The 16955-nt window shown below is 51.1% G+C and overlaps 1 protein-coding gene and 1 non-coding gene across 2 annotated transcripts in view; both read right to left on the bottom strand.

The window, feature by feature from the left end:
- Itga11 (integrin subunit alpha 11) overlaps positions 1 to 16955 on the bottom strand; it is a 114876-nt gene that overhangs the window by 47866 nt on the left and 50055 nt on the right. Inside the window, exons 3-7 of the mRNA XM_076851002.2 lie at positions 14582 to 14682; positions 9853 to 9944; positions 7104 to 7218; positions 4421 to 4548; positions 3016 to 3164 (exon numbers count right to left, since the gene is read on the bottom strand). Coding sequence (XP_076707117.2) covers positions 3016 to 3164; positions 4421 to 4548; positions 7104 to 7218; positions 9853 to 9944; positions 14582 to 14682 — 585 coding nt within the window. The remainder of the gene's footprint in view (positions 1 to 3015; positions 3165 to 4420; positions 4549 to 7103; positions 7219 to 9852; positions 9945 to 14581; positions 14683 to 16955) is intronic.
- On the bottom strand, positions 1803 to 1908 carry LOC143395979 (U6 spliceosomal RNA). The gene has a single exon (XR_013090883.2). It is a non-coding gene; the product is annotated as a U6 spliceosomal RNA (small nuclear RNA).

Here is a 16955-nt window from a genome sequence, read left to right on the forward strand (position 1 = left end):
CAGCCAGACTGCGGCAGCCAGTGAAGAGGGAAAACCATCTGCTGTTCTCTTTGTAGCTCTCTGATATTCTGGACATGTTGCCTTAAAAAATCCCGTTTAATTTTAGTATAAGTTGTGGACCCAAAGGGCACAGAGGCCCACTCCACATGACAAGAGCAGATTTTGGGCTGAAACCCAACCTAGTGAAGGGAGAACTCTGCTCTTCCCTCAAAGGAAATTCTAGATGGTTCTGTGACCTCCACGAAGGGCCAGGCCCAGGGAATAAAAACTTCATGCAGAAAATTATGGCAGGAGAATAGCAGTTTTTATTACATTGAGAGCCAAGAAAAACTTCAGGATCATATTTCCATATAGCAGAATAGTGTGAATATCTTTGTGAATCTGTAATAGTATGAATATCAGCATGAATCATCAGATTTTTAAGTTGTGATTTTGTGTTGGGTAAAGGGACTTGGATCTGTTCCTTTGTAAATGAGATTACAAATTCCTTGAGAGCAGTAAGAACTTTATAGTCACAACAGGACCCACCCAACTAAAAACCAGAATGACCCACAGAATTTAGCTTATATCATGTCTCTGGTCTGCTTAGAATCTGCTCTGGTTCCTGTCTCTCTCAGGAAAAGACCAGGTCCTGATGAAGTCCCACCAGACCTGTGTGACCTGGACCATGACCTCTGTGAGCTGCTCTCTGATCTGGGGGGTGCCAGGTGCAATGCTGAGTCTGTGGGCTGCTCCCTCAGCCTGGAATGCCCCCTCCTGGCTATCTCTTGGCCAGCTCCCTCAGTGGATGTGCACCCCAAGGCCACCTCTCAGTAAACCTTTCCTGTCTACCCTCATGGGCCTCCCTGAGAGACAGTCTCTCTGCATTCCGAGATAGGATCAGGGTTGACACTGGTTAGAGCTCCTATGTTGGGCTGGGAGCTGCCAAGCTAAGGGCCACAGGTTACCATCTTTGTAGCCCCTCAAGTTCATGGCTGGAGTCTTTGTCCTTTAGTAGGTACATGGGGGAGAAAAGAAAAAAAAAAAACCCTCATTATGAATAACCAAGTGAGGGGAGAAAACCTTTCATCTTAAAAGGCACCAGCTATAATTTGGGACCTGAACTTGGCAGACTGGAAGATCAGAATTTCAAAATTCAGTGGAGGTGAAATTACAATCCAGGAGTTGCAAATCCCGAGTTACCAATGCTTCAAACTACCTGGCGAGTCACATGCATGTCATTGACCCAAGGTTGGTGGGCTGCAGAAGGGGAATGACCAAACAGTGGCTTCATTCTCGTGTGAGTCAGTAAGCACCACACTAGCCGGTGGTCACTGGTTCCCTTTGCTGCCCAGCCCTTTCACCAGGGCCTGTTGGGCATCTCTGGTCCCACCCCAGTGACGGCAAAACAGCAAAATGGCCCATTCCTTGTAAAGATGGGTAAGAACCATCATCTTCCCATGAAGAAGAAAAAGTAAGCTTTAGAACGAGTTTTCTTTTCTTCTTCTCCTCCTCCTCCTCCTCCTCCTCCTCCTCTTCTTTTTTACAAGAGCACAAACCCATCTTTATTTATTTTCCATTAGTTTAAATCCTTGAGGGGCACAGCATCATATGGATTCTGTGTCCAATGGCCTTAGCAGGAAGGTTGCTTGGGAATTTGGCCTGAACCATGCCACTGTTGACATGGGCACGAGTTACCTTTCCCCAGATCACCCGGGTTTTGTTTGGTTTGGTCACCAGGAGTCACTGTGTTGTTTTTTTACTTTGTACACATAAGAACATCTTTTGCCCAAGTAGAACTCGGTTTCATCTCTGGCATAAACAGAAATATGGAACGCTTCACAAATTAGCATGTCATCTTGCACAGGGGCCATGCTAATCTTCTCTGTATCATTCCAATTTTAGGATATGTGCTGCCAAAGTGAGCACTTGAGAACGAGTTTTATCAGCACACAGAAATGCAATGGTTGAGCAGTGACTTAATCGTAAGAAGTTATGAAGTTGGAAAAATCTTAATCTTTTGACCACATAAAATCATGAGATGCCTAGGTAGCTCTTGTGTTGTGAAATTCTATGAAACACATCAACTAAGCCTAAATGAGGTGGGACTATAAGTCGGGACTGTGGTCTTAACAAATGTAGCAGAACTCACATTCGTAGGTGTAAAATTTAGACATTTCAAATCTAAGTGGCTTAGATGTAGTCATCTTAAGTGTCTAAGCCACGGCTCGAGAGAGCTTGTGGGATTGCTTTTAAAACTGGCTAATTTCACTGGGTAAGCACATGTTTTGTGCAATGTCTTCCTGGCATAAGCCTGTGGTCCTCTGTGTGGACATGTCTACAGGCAGCATTCATGTGGATGAATGAGTTATGGTGGGATTTTAAGGAACTAGATTTTGCCTTCATGGAACCCGTATCCTTTTACAGAGTGTCTTTGGTAGAACATGTTCTGCAAAGTTGGTGGCAATGATACCCCCATCCCAAACGCCCTTCCTCAACATGACCTTGCCATTCCTCCATCAAGAGGTAGAATCAAATTTCTTCCCCTTGAATCTGGGCTGGCCTTGGGAACTTGCTCCACCCACAGCATGTGGCAGAAGTCATTTTTGGAACTTCAAGGCGAGGTCGTCAGCAGTCTGGGTTTCTGAGGAAGCTTGCTCTCGGGACACTTCTCTCAGAATCCAGATGCCGTGACACGAGAAAATCAAGCCACGTGGCCATGTGTGGGTGTTTAGATCACCAGTTCCCGCTGACCTCCCAGCCAGAGGCCAGCAACAACTGCCCTCTCCCTGTGCACTGCATCCTATACATCCAGCCCAGTCAAACCTCAGAGGATAACAATCTCAGTGGACACTAGACGACACTCAACCATGTGAGGGAACCCAGGGAGAACTGACCAGCTGGGTCAAAGTTCCCCAGAACTTTGGGGAAATTAATAAATCATTGCTTCAAGGGAGCAAACGTTGCGGTGGTTTGTTACACAGCAATAGATACCTGGGACAGTATCTGAGATCTAAAAAAACAGATTTTTCTTACCGAGCAAATTCAATGCCAAAGGCCGTCCGCGTCTCTGTTCCTCCTCTCTGCTCAATGTGGCTGGCAGCTTCCACTACATCCTTCACAGACCTGTAGTCATTGAGGTGAAACTCATGGACCACATCTTCTCCATACTGCACGACTCCAACCTGCATGGCAGAGGAGAGCGTGAAGGAATGTCTTGGCCCCTGACACTTAGACCTCTGGTGGCAAGAGTCCCCAGGAATGATCTTCCCTTGTCATGATTAGGGAGTGAGAGATCACCCTTCCCAAGATGTCACCGCAGCCCAGGGGGAGCAGCTTCTGCATTATTCCAGGAATGAAGAGATGGTTCAGTGGGACGAGTTGGGGCCACAAACAGAGTAAGGGCATCTTGTGATCTAAGGAGAGGCCTGACTGACTGATCACACGTCTTCTTCGGAAGAAAACAGTCGGCACAGCATGGATGTCTAAGTTAGCAGGAGCAGTGTGGGTGGAGGGCCTTGGTGTTGTTTCCAAACTCTAAAATCAAGATTCTTTAAAACTGGAAGGAAGGGCTGGGATTGTGGCTCAGTGGTAGAGCGCTCACCTAGCATGTGCAAGGCCCTGGATCCAATCCTCAGCACCACATAAAAATAAATAAATAAAGGTATTGTGTCCAACTACAACTAAAAAATAAATATTTAAAAAAAATGGAAGGGAAGAGGCTCTTGCATCCCCAAGGGTAATAAAATATAGGCAACTTTAGGAGCTCAGAAATAAAAAAAAAACCCTTAATGACCTATAGTAGGGATTAAATGATAAACGTTGCCATTGGATGGCCCACTGAGTTTACTTGGCATAAGTCCCCTTCAAATGCTGGACGTTCTCTCGGATGCCCTAAGAGCTGTATTCTCAGTGGCAGGGAACCCTGGCTCCATGAGAAATTCCACTCCCTCTTCAACAGCTCTACTTGTAAAACATAATTTTTTTAGAGTGACTTGCCATCTACCATCTTGAAACTTTAATCCATTGATCCTCATTTAGTCAAAATAATAGAATGAATACCCTGTCTTGAGCCAGACGTGATGGCTATTACCTCCTTCTGGTCTTCTCTCCAAAACCAATCCCAATGTTCCTGCCCTTGCTCCGCAGGGTTCTGGGGCCTGCTCAGCCCTCCAACCCTCCTGCTCAGAACGTCTTCGTAGGTGGGGACTACCCAGAAGTCAGTATTTTGCCTATGAGTGTGGCCTCCCCAAACTGTCCCTTGATGTGCTCACTAGGGATTGGCATCCTAGGCTGCAGGGACCCAGTGCTGGCTGGCCAAGGTTTCCTGTGCACTTCCTGAGGGCATGTGAAGGTGCTCCTTGACACCCCCAGGCAGCATGGGTCAGTGGGCTCAGCGGGGAGATCCTGTTGAGAGGAGGAAAGGGCCCCAGAGACTCACCTGGATCTGCCCTGGACCAATGTAAAACTTCTTCAGGATATTAATGAGAAAGTGCTGGACCTCCACCCAGGGGTAGATGCTGTTGGAGCCATCCAGGACAATGACAATGTCCATGTAGGTCTGGCACCCTGGGAAGTGAGGACAGGGTCATGGCGAGCCAAGGAGCCAGTGTCTGCACATCTCTGATTTTCCAGATGATTGTTCAGAGGAGGACAGAAGAATTGACTGCTACCTGTGTGTCATTCCCTGGACTGAGGAGCACCTTGGGCTCAGCACGTTTGGGGAACGTGAATGACGAGTCTGGGGTTTCCTGGCTCTGTTCTACCACTCTGTGGGCTGTTTGATCAAAACAAAAAAGAAGCCTGACCACCTCTGCTCTTGATTAGGAACTGACCAGTGCAAATTGGTCAAAGCTTCCAAGGCAGGTGGCCCTGCCACATGCGGGCCTCTTGTCATTTGCTTCACTGTAACAGGCCTCTGGCTTTTACCACTGGCAGCCTGAATGAGAGGATTTCACGTTTAGGGAGGAGCTAAGAATCTGGATTCTGACACCAGGTGATTTTGACTCCTGGCCTCACCACTCACTAGCTGTGTGACCTGTGGATAGTCATGTAACCTCTCAGCATCAGTTTCCTCTGCACTGAGAGAGGCATAAAAATAAATAGCAGTTGCCACGAGGAACTAGCAAGATTCTTCTAAAGGGTTGGGCACAAAGCTCAAGAAATCTTAGTTGATTCTATTTTTATTTATTTTTTAAAAAGTAAATCACTGAGTTAATGTGGCAGTGGACCTCATCTGGTCAAGCTCTCGGCCTTTACTCTATCTCTGAACATAAAGCTTGCTTTATATTTTTTCATATTAATACCAAGTTAAAGGGGATAATAGAAATTAACAAAGAAAATAAATCAGACGTGGGCACTTTAACAAATATTAAAAAAAAAAGACTTAAAATCTAAGCAACATTTGCTGATGGTCAGGGTTACTTTGGAAGATAGCATACATGATGTATCTGGGCATCTGCTTATTTCACGGTGGACCTTTCACACCGTTAGAAGGTCTTCCTTAACCATGCTGGGAGCCTGTCCTGTGTCAGCCATTCCACGCATCCTTGCATAGTGAAAGTGTCCTGTGGAACTCCGTGTTCCCAGGTAGAGGAAGGTTGGTGGCTTTCAGCCCAGGTGCTTGTTGGGGCTTTGTGTTTGATGGAGCACTTGGGAAATGTTGGGTGACTGGGAGGCTCAACACCTTGCCACTGGCTTGCTGTGTTCGGCTGGCAGTGACCTGACACTTCTGGCCTGACTGAGCCACATAGAGTTGTCTTTTTCCAGTTTGGTTTAGCTCAACACATTTGGACTGAGCACCTGATATGCCAGAACTCTGCCCGGCGTTGGCAGCCACGGAGGGAGACTAGACCAAATGACTTGATTCGGAGGAGTTTATGATCTCCTGGGAAGGATTAGGTTTCTTTTGTTTTTTAAACTATTTTTATTATTAGAATGCATTTTTATCACTGATTTCTTTCTTACAATTTCAATTTTTTAAAAAAGACACCTTGGGAAGAATGCGGCTTTTGGTCTGCGGTTCCTGAACGACTTGGCTGAACACTCTCTTGGGGAGTTCCCCCGCCCTCCTCTCTCCACGCACACCAGGGCCTATCCCACACCTACTGGATTGCAGTCTACACAGGGTGGCCTGCCGTCTGTATTTGATCAGCTGTCTGGACACTGCTAGCTGGCTGGGCCATGAGGCCTCTGCTAGAGGAGGTTTAGGGAGGCTGGAATGGTCAAATTTCCATTTGCAGAGAACAGTGGCTCTAGGGACATGATGTTCCCAGTGGAAACCCTGTGCCTGATGTGGGCCTCTTCCTGTGCTCTGGCACTGCCTTTCCTGCCCTTTAGTGTCCTCCTCATGGCCCTAAGAGGACTACTCACCAGCCCCTGTTAGACTGACCCTCCCCCTCCTCCCTCCCCCAGGCCCCATCTTTCTACCCCTGAGTGGCCCCATTGTTTGGAGGGAGGCTGCCTGCAAGCCTGAGGTGCTAATCCCCTCACCCTCCATAAAACGGGCAACAGCTGCTTGGGTGAGGGTGTTTAGCACAGAAGAAACAGTAGGGCTCAGAGCCAAGGCATCTGGGCTTTCTGGGGTGAGGTCTGAGCACCAATTCCCCGAGATTTCTTGGTGGCAGGGGAATGAGGGACGGTTTGTTTTCCACGAAGCCCTGGGCAAGCTGAGCTGAACTCCCTGAAGCGCAGGAGAACGGATCCAGCATAATTTTACCAAGGACCTTTCTCTACCCCATGGCTCTCCTCCTGCTGGGTATTACTCAACACCAGGAGCGCTATATGCATTGCAGTCTAAGTGAATGGCACCTGGGGACGGTCTGTGGCACGTGGTGGCCTGGCAACCCCTCTCATGCAAAGGGTCTTCGCAGTGAGGCGCCCTTGGTCTTCACAACCTTAGTTCTTTCGCTCCCACCATCACACTGTAGGGGGGGTGCACCAGGATCATGATCCCACAGAGGCCCAACCAAGTGACTTGATCCTAGGTCATCCCAAAGGCTGGGGCAGGGCGGAACTACAATCCAACCAAATGCTGCTCTGTAGCCAGGATAACAGTGACCAGAGCCCCAAGCCTTCCAAGACTGTCCCCAGCTCAGCCCATCTGTAGATCTGAAGCCACTTACTTTGAAGAGCTGGGGCCACGGTCTTGGAGAACCGGAAATTGGAGTTGACTCGCGAGCACATCCCTGTGGTGTAGTAGGAGCTTCCACACTCATGAGACCAGAGGGGGCTGCAGGCCTGAGAAGTACAGTGCAGGCCCCTGGTCAGTGGGTGAGGCGGAGAGGGCCCGGCCCAACGACCCATGGTCTAGCCCCAACCTCCGTGACCCTGGACAGACATCCTTTCTCAGAGTGTCGTTGTCCCCAGGGATGAGAGGGTCTTTGTTAAGTCTCACCACGCTTTCTCTTGCTGCAGTGTGCACCTGCTCCCTTTGTGTCAGGGGTAATGGGGAGCTATCAGTCTTGGAGTCCTCCTTTGTTGTGATTTCAAGATCTCGTTCTCCATTTTGTTATTTAGGGTATGACTCTTCTTCCTCCAACTTGCCCACCCCACCCACCACATAAGATCTAGGGAAAATCTAGGGACACTTTACAGTCATGGGAGTGGACCCTTCAAGGGTCACTAGGCAAGATCCTTTATCTGCAGAGGCCACCTGATGGTCCTTACTGGGCAATTTTCCAGGACTGGGTCCCAACAACATGCCATGCTCTTACTAGGCAAAGATGGAAAAAAAAAAAAAAAAAAAAGGTCTTTGCTATTTCTGTAAAATTTGCAACCGAAAGCATTGATGTCACACCCTCATTGGGGGACTGAAGTGATGAGTCTCTCTCAGAGGTAGGGCTCTTAAAAATGGAAACTCACTCCATGCCTCCATTTTTGTCCTGCTCTCAGGACACCCCAGGCTAAGTTTTGTGCAGTAATTTCCTTCGGTTTAGGGGAGGAATTGTTCTCCCAAACCATTTCTTTAATTAGCTTTCATTTTAACCTACATTTAAAGGTTATGATTTATCTGTGTCTTTTGTTGAAATTGCTGTCAATTATTTTGGAATAAAGGAGGGAATAAAGAATGGGAGGATGGATGGGTAGATAGAAAGACGATGGATGAATAGCTGGGTAGATGACCGATGGACGGCGAGTGAATGGGTATATAGATGGTGGATGGGTGGATGATGGATGGAAGAATGGATGACTGAATGGAAGGGTGAGTAACTGGACTGAGGTATAGACAGATGTGTAGATGAATGATTGGATGGATACATGAATAGAGAGGTGGACGATTGGCAGGGGTGGGACTGATGAGTGAATCGAGGAATGGATGAGTGAATGAGTTAACAAAGAATCAGGCATTTATTTATTTTAATTTCTCTTTATGGTACTGGGGATTAAACCCAAAGATGCTCTTCCACTGAACTACATCCCCAGTCCTTTTTATTTTGAGACGGGGTCTCATTACCCAGGCTGGCCTGGAGCTTGCAATTCTCCTGCCTCAGTCTCCTGAGTAGCCGGGGTTACAGGATTGGGCTACCATGTTAGGCTAAAAGCTGCTCCCAGGGAGCTCCAAGCTCCAAGAGGAGTCCTCTTAGACCTCATCCCACCTTGTGAAGTAAGTGAAATCAAGTTAGTGAGAATGTGACAAGGAGCTTCAGGCAGAAAAGGGAGTGGAGACAAAGGCCCTAAGGGATGTGTGTGTGGACGGGGCTGGGGCCCTGCTTTGCCTGTGGTTGGGGATAATGGAGGACCTGCCATGCACGTATATTGAAGCATCCTGATGCCTGGTGCTGCGCACCCCAGAGGTCTCATCTGACAGCAGAAATGGACTGATGGACAAAAACAGAGAGTGACACAAGCCCCCCCCAATTTAAAAGTGGGTGGTACCTTGTGTTGAACTTTCTGGGGTAATTTTTTCCTGAAATCTCCTCATGTAGGAACTGTCAGGTCCAGAAGGATCCTGTTTGGAGCACCAAGCATCACCCATTGTGGCAGGGAGCCGGTGCTGCCCATCAGTTATGCCACTGAGCTCCCAGACTGTAGTCAGTGCTGGCGTGTGCTCCTGGGGTAGGGGACAGACCCCCAAGATGGCCCACTGATGTCTTTCTGAACCCCAGCATCATATGTGTTACTTATTTGCTTCTCTTCCAACCAGAACCAGGAGCAGGAGCTCTGGGCACTGCTGGAGTCCCCAGGGGCCTGCCCTGGGCTCAGTACACTCTGGGTGCTCAAAAAGTTGTTTAAACAAATGAGCGTTTTTGCCACTGCAGCCCAGACACCTTCTTTTCTTTCTTCTTTGCTAGGACCTGTTTGTAAAAACAAAACAGGAACTTCTCCCAGCCTGCCACATTCAATCCCAGATGTCCAGATGGCCTGCCATTCCATATCCCTTCCCTGGGTGGCAGTGCATCTGTGTCTCTTCATTTCTGGTTTCCCTACAGTCTTAGGTGGAGTGACATGTCTTGTTTCTTTTATTGCATGTGGGATTTGGCCTCTGCCCCAGGAAACTGGCTTCCCAAGGAATGGATGGTCCCTGTCAGCGTTGGCTGTATTTATCCTTGTCCCTTTTCTGGCTGCTCCTCTACCCTGGGTATGCACACAAAGGACTCAATCCTTTTTTCTGCCTGAACTGTCCCCTCCAAACTGACACCTCCCTGGGTGTTTGGGTGACCCTTCAGACACCAGGAAAGGCCGAAGCCTGTGGAGGGGCTTCTTCCTGCTGGGCCTGGGGTGGTGCGACTGAGGGTGGAGTTGGGTGGGGTGAGCGAGTCTGAGGTGCCGATGGGGTATGAGGACTTTCAGTCCCCGACCTCTCCCACTCCATGCAGCAGGTCTGGGTGGGCAGGAAGGGCTGGGCAGCACAGTGGGGCAGGTGGCTCTTACCAGGAAGCTGTTGTCCCTGGGGTTGGTGGCGAGGCTCAGGCCGAGGCGCATGTTGTCCTTCCGCTCAGACACGTTGGACAGGGTGACCCTTCCTGGGGAGGAGGGAGATGCTTAGCCTGCAGCCCCCTCCTGCCCACCCTCCGCCCAGAGCTGCTGCTTCTGCTGCTGCTGGTCCCTGAGGTGCCTGGGTCCCCTTGCTCCCCAGACACGATCTCATTCCTTCCTCTCAGGTCCCTGGGAGATGTGCAAACTGAGTCTCAGAGAGGCCAAGCAATAGTTGAAGATCACACAGTAAACCCACGGCAGAGCCTTCCTCCAGTCCAGGCCTTCTCCTCTACCAGTCACCTGACTGGGCTCCAACGTTCCCCTGTGCCCATTCCAAACACACCATGGTGTCCACTGAGGCCGCGTCCTCTGGGCAGCATCCCTTCCACCGACACTTGCCAACCCTGGTCCTGCTCTTTCAGGCTCCCTTCTCTGCTCATCTGCCAAAGTGACAGAGGGTGATGGAGAGAGTCCCTCTCACAAGGACAACTGGACAGGAGACTTCTGGAGCTTTTGAGAAACTGATGTGACTCCATTTTTGAAAATAAATAACAGCAGCTTCTACCTCAAGGCCTGTCCTAAGGAAGGGGGTGTGACTCTTGTCCTTGGAAAGACCCACAGAGCACTCCTAGGCACATTCCCACCCTGCTGAGTTGTTTATCTACAAATAACAGGAGAGATCTGTGGAGCCAGGTGTCCCTGAGTCAGGCTAGGTGGGGACCCATAGCAACCCCCTAGCAACCACCAATCAGCATGAGACAGGGAAATATCTGGGATGTCAGATGACCCTCCAGTAGTTTATGGTGGTTGATAACAAGTTGGGAAACCATGTAGTTCAGCAGTACTCCCCTCATGGCTTAAACCAATCAGTTCAAAGGAATCCCCCTCTTATACTAGCCAATCACCCTTATCCAACTTGTTCCCACCAGTGAATGTTCTAATCAATGTTAAGAGTCGTTGTTTGATTTTCTCGCGGTATGGAATGATTTGCTGTGTGATGTTGTGACGCATAGAGTATCTCCCCAAAACCTATAAAATCTCACTGAACAAAGGACTGGGACTCACTCCCTGGGACTGCTGTGTTGGGAACAGTTGTGAGTCCAGGCTTGAGCTTGCAATAAAGACTCTTGTGTGATTGCATCGGATTTGGCTCCTGGAGGTCTATTGGGGTCCCACGAATCTGGCATTATACTTTCTAGGTCTTGCAGTCTGTATTTGACCGCTAAGTGGGATACTCAGGGGCAGGGCTATCATCCTGCCAGGTGTAGGCAGAGGGTTGGCTGTTGTAGATTAGAACCACAAACAATTACATCAGTTAAGGTTTTCTGGATCATTCTACCAAGCCACTGAAGGGAAGAAACATGAGCTTGAATCCCCCAGAAGTGGTGTGTGTGTGTGTGTGTGTGTGTACTGACAGGAAGAGAGAGGGAGGGGCTGGAGTGTGTCAGTCCTGACCTGCTGCCAGGAGAGACCTCGTGTCTTCTCTGCACGGGGGCTTTGGGACCCTCCACTCAGAACAGTTTGTGTTCTGCTTTGTGGGTGACTGGAGGTATAAAGAGGTGGCCTGGCGCCCAGGGGCACAGGTCAGCAAGGACTGGCAGGGCAGGCCCTGGGGGTGGAGCAGACACGTGACTGCCCTGTGGCTAGAGGGTGGGGGCAGCAAGTTTGTTATTTCTTTCCTTGGGTTTCCCTGGGTTTTTAGCGAGGCTCTTAGGAAATCAAATCCAGCCCCCTTGGCTGTGCTGAGCGACTGGGATTGTTTTCTTTTTTTGTCTGTGCAAACAGGCCAGAGAGGAAGTGAGGGGAGCAGCCCTGGGGGTCTGAGGGGCCTGGTCCCCCCTGAGCTCTGCACACACCTGCTGCCTGGGACCTCCTCTTGTCCTGGGGGGTCCCGGTGGCACCCTGGCCATCTTACAGGTAAGGAAGTCAAAGTACAGAAAGTGTCGAGGGCTTCTGCAGGGCCACTCCCTGGTAAATAGATTGGGGACTTGAGCCCAGCCACAGGATGTCATGCCCTCAGTTTATTCCCCACCTAACGGCCTCACAGTGGCAGTGGGGACCGCAGAGGAGGCTCCAAGATCTAACCTGGGAAACTCCGGCCCAGCCAGGGAGGAGGAGTCTGCCCTCGGTTTCTGGAGGGGCATCGTCCCCTCCCTGCTGCCTTCTCTCCTTCCTCTGCCCTGGGACTGAAGTCCACGCTGAGGTGGCACTTCCAGGGGCAGAGGGCTCGGGGGAAAGACCCCTGTGCTGGAGGAAGGGGACTCAGGTCCCAGCGCTGCTTCCTCCTGCGTCTACAAATGGAGAGACGGGTGCCCTCTTCTGCAGGTCTGGGGAAGGTCCCTCGGCAGAAGCCCCTGCCTTCATGGGGTCTGCCTTCCAGCATCACGTCACCTCCTCCACCCTGTCCCTCACTGAAGACCCTGACTTCATCCAGGTGTGGAGGGAGGGCTGCCAAGGGAGACGTGTGAGTGACTGACAGCCACTGAGCTTGCCCTGGAGACAGAAGAACTCCTGGCACAGGACAGCCCAGTGCCTGGAGAGGCCGGGGAAACCCAGGACTCAGGCGCCCCAGCCTTGGTTTTCCACTGTGGGATAAACTGGCAGATGGTCTTCCTGCCCTGTATTTTTTTTTTTTTTTTTCCTCAGCGGGAGAGAGAGAACCATCCTTCAAATGAAGACAGTTTTCCTCCGTCCTGACTCACTTTGCTCCTCACTACCTCCTGGGCTTGTGCCCCAGCTCAGAAATGTTTTCCAGGGTTTTATGTCTCTTTCTCCTTCTGGAGGGAAATGGGGTTCACATTGGAAGACAGAGCAATAGGCAGAACAAATGATTAGTTCTGTGCCCATACCCCGCCCGTCCCAGCAGCTTCTCTCAGCGGCCTGAGTCCTGAGTATAGCGTCCACCTCTCCCACCGCCTCCTTTGTTCCCTCGGTGCCATCTACATACATGGCCTTTCTTTACATTCTCCAATGGAGCAAACTCATTCCTACCTCAGGGTCTTTGTACTTGCTCTCCCTCTGTCTGGAATACTTTACCGCCATTTTACTCCTTCTCACTGTCAGGCCTTTGCTTAAATATTACCTGTTGAGAAAGGCCTTCCCTGCCTGACCACTTCTTGGCTTATTGTACAGCACTTATTCCACCTAAAATTATCCTGCTTTGTACTTTGTCTATTTATGCATTGTCCCCTCACAGTAGGGCCCTTGGCTCCTCATTCCCTGCTGCATCCCAATAACTAACAAGCACAGTGCTTCGTACCTATTAATACTCATTAAAGGTAGAGGGGCAGAGGGGCTGGGGCTGGGGCTCAGGGGTGGAGCGCTTGACTAGTGTAATTGAGGGCCTGAGTTTAATCCCCAGCTCTAAAAAAAAAAAAAAAATGTTGAGGGGCAGAGTAGACCTGGAACAGACGGTAGGGTTGTTGAACTCACCCTGCCCACTTTACATACGAGCAAATCGAGGCTCAGAGAGAGGCTGTGAGCTCCCCGGGCCTCACAGCAAACAGCTTGGACAGCTGGCAGGGGAAAGCCCACCTGGGTCCCTTCAGATGACCAGACCGGAGGCCACCAGCCAGGCTCCCTCCCCTCCTCTGCTGACTCACTGCAGAGCTGGGTTCTGATCTTCCCACCCATGGTGCTGACCCAGATGTGGACAGCAGGGGCCTCCAGCACCATGTGACAGGCAGCTGGCCACCAGGGGATCTGATTGACTCTTGGGCTTTTCCTCTTGTTCATCTGCTAACTCTCTAGTCTCCGGCAGGTCCTCCTGCAGGCCCTGCTGCCCTCCTGTCCTCCACCCCAGGGACATGGGATGCTCTAGGGCAGAGGCACCTCCTGGAAGAGGAGGATGGGGAGGTCCAGCATTCTGGCCCTGGGGAAGGCCAGTCCTCCGGGGGGGTGCCAAGAGCTGCGGCTTCTCAGCCCACAGGAGACGGGTCCCTTCTGAGGGCAGAGCCATGGCCTGCCTGGTCTGACCTTTAGGACAAAACGGAAGTGCTTTAGTGGATACACATGGTGCACCCCAGTGGATTTTGAGGGCTCTGGAGACTGTGGCTGCTCCCGGCATCTCCCGTCCTCCTGCTCCAGAATAGGCCTGAGAGCGCTTTAGTAGGAAAAGCCTTTGTTCAGAAAGGCAGTGCGGTTCAGTGGTCAGCACAGCCAAAGATGGTGGACTGGAGTCCAGGCCCTGCTGCGTGCTCACTGGGTAACGTGGGACAGGTGCCCTCACTTCAAGTGCTATCGTTCTGTCTTCTGTCCAATAGTGCCATCTCAGATGGGTGTTGAGGGGGTTAAGTGAACCAAAATACCTTAAAAGTGCCCGCACATGGTGGACATTATCTAAGATCCCTGAGTGTCAGCTACTGCTGTTAGTATTTCAAAATCAGAAAGAAGACAGGAAATGGTTTTCTCCTGCTGGGAGAGAAAACTCAAAGAGCTGCAGCCCCGGACACCAGAGGCCTGGCTTCGAAGCCCATCTGGCCCTGATAAGCCACGTGACTGAGGGGACTTGCGTCCTCCCAGGCTTTGGCTTCTTTCTCTGTGATATCGGGGCAGTGAGAACAGCCAGGGCCACTCACGGGACAGCTGAGAGGAGCCGGGGGACCGTGAGCATGGACATGCCTCAGAGCTTGCTCCACACTGGACGAGGCGGCCTCTTTGAGAAGAGAGCGGCGGCCACACTTACCCAGGTTGAGCTTGGTGCAGTTCCCCTGGATCACTGGACACTTGTACACATCTCCTGTCTTCTGCTGGCCATTGGTTTCCAAAGGGGCGCCCACCACCAGCCTGCAGAGGAAGGGGAGACAAGCAGAGGTGCTGGGGAGGCAAGGCGGGGAGGAGGCCTGGAGCAGCAGCCATGGGCCAACCCTCAGGCCTGGACCGCAGTCCAGCTTCCCTGGGGTCTGGTGCTGAGGTCTGGAGATGCAGAGAGGAAGGCCACACAGGCCCTGCGACAAACAAGAGGGGCAAGTCCCTGCCCAAGGAGTGGGTGCTGGTGGGGCCGGTGTTCACAGGTGACTAGGAGTTTGTCAAGTGGAGAGGTGGGTCGGGGTGTCGTGCTGCCGAGGAATGATGCTTTTGGAGCCAGAGTCTGCCCATCTGTCACTATCTGTCACTGTCAGCAGGGCCCTTATTCATCTCACCAGGGAATCTGTCAGCTGGGCTGTGAGAGATCAGGCACGTTGCTCAGTGGTCACTGTATCTTTGCTCAGGTGGACAGGGCAGCCGGAAGGTGAAGGGGTGGCCAGGGTGGCGTGCTAATTGGGGCTTCTGCTTGGGCCTGCACCTTTGTGAACTTGTGGGGAGGAAAGGGGTTTGCAGATGGAACAAAATTAAGGACCTAGAGTTGAGGTCACCCTGGATTATCCAGGTGGCCCCTAAATCCAATGACAGGTGTCTTTAAGAGGGACACAGAATAGAAGTACATGAGAAGGCCAAGTGAAGTGGAGGGACATAGCTGGATTGCTGCCACATGCCAAGGGGTGCCTGGAGCCCCTAGAAGCTGAAAAACTGAGGAAGGATTCTCCCCGGGGGCCTCAGGAGGCGGGCAGAGGGCCACTGCTCCGGTTTTTGACCTCCAGGTCTGTGAGAGAAGACGTTTCAGTTGTTCTAAACCATTTCATTTGTGCACATTTATTGCAGCAGCCACAGGAAACAAATGATCTTTGTACGTATTTCTAGGGAATAGTGATTAGTCACTTTCTCCTGGCCTGGCTGAGCCCTATAGGCAGGGCCTGGGAGGAGAAGCCTGTGATCCTGGGCTGTGGGCTCACCTTTGAGGTCAGGGAGATGTCCACCTTGGACAGCCCCCTCCACTATCATCTCCAGGCCCCAGAAGGCAGCACCATCAGGAAGGCCACAGGAGTCCTAGTCTGACCTGAAGGGGAACCTTCAGCTCATGAGGGTCTTCTGGCACACCCAGGGCCCTCCAGGACACGGGTGCCAGCCCGCTCTCTGTTCAGGCCTTAATGGTCAATAGTGACTGGAGAGGGTACTCTTTCCCGGGGACAGCAGTGCTGTGATGGGATGGCTGCCACACTCACGATGGCCCTAGGAGGCTCCTAGTTCCAGGGGGTGAAGAATAGATAGGTGGAGTTGGGGACAGAGGGACCAGGGAGACATTCCGGAGCCCTGTAAACAGTGTTCTCTTGGTAGTTGCCTGCTACCCATCACGTGGCCCAAAGAAAAGTCCCTCAGCTGTTTTCTGGCTTAGGATGGTTGAGAGGAGATGCCCACAGGCTCAGGAGCACAGGACGTAAGTAGCTTCTCGTGCCCCGACCCCAGCTCAGCTCAGGGTGCAAGGAAAGGAAGCCTGGTCCCAAGGGGAGATCCACAGAACTCTGTTTGAAATTAAGTGTCTGTGAAATAAGAACTGAGGTTTCTCCCCTGGGCAGCCAGATAATGACAGAGTCTAAATATAGCCCCTTATTAAACATGCCTATTTTCGACTGGCAGGAATTAATTGGACCTATAAAATCTGTTTGTCTAGACGACATGATTTTTGGCTACTTATTTCTGGGAGTGATTGTGTGGTCAAGGCTGCTTCATTCTTTCCAGAGAGGTGTGGGGGTAGGGAGAGAGAGAGAGAGAAAGAGGAGGGGGGAGAGGAGGGGAGGGAGGGAAGGGGGGGGGAGAGAGAGAGAGAGAGAGAGAGAGAGAGATCCGCCAGTAAAGAAGCTTGAGGCAACGTGTTGGCCCACGCTATACTCCCAGTAGACTAAGGCAGGGGGATTGCAAGTTCCAGGGCAGCCTGGGCAACTTAGCCAGCCCCTGTTTCAAAAAATAAAATGGATGGTGTTGTGGCTCAGTGATAGAGCACCCTGGGTTCAACCCCCAGTTCCACTTTACACAAAAGCAGTCAAGCAAGGGCTCCTCGCTAGCTTTTCCAGCTGCTTCCATCTTTAAGGTCCCCCTGACAGGTGGCTGAGTCCCCCTGAGGGGTGTCTTCTCTTGAAGACACTGCGGGCTGGTGGTGCTTTCTAAACAGAGTGACTTCAAGGAGCACCTCAGGGTGTCTCTGGGAGCCTTGGCGTTTCATGTTCTAAATCAGAAAAGCCACT

Source organism: Callospermophilus lateralis, chromosome 3 (genome assembly GCF_048772815.1).
Source record: "Callospermophilus lateralis isolate mCalLat2 chromosome 3, mCalLat2.hap1, whole genome shotgun sequence".
NCBI classification, from domain to species: Eukaryota; Metazoa; Chordata; class Mammalia; order Rodentia; family Sciuridae; genus Callospermophilus; species Callospermophilus lateralis.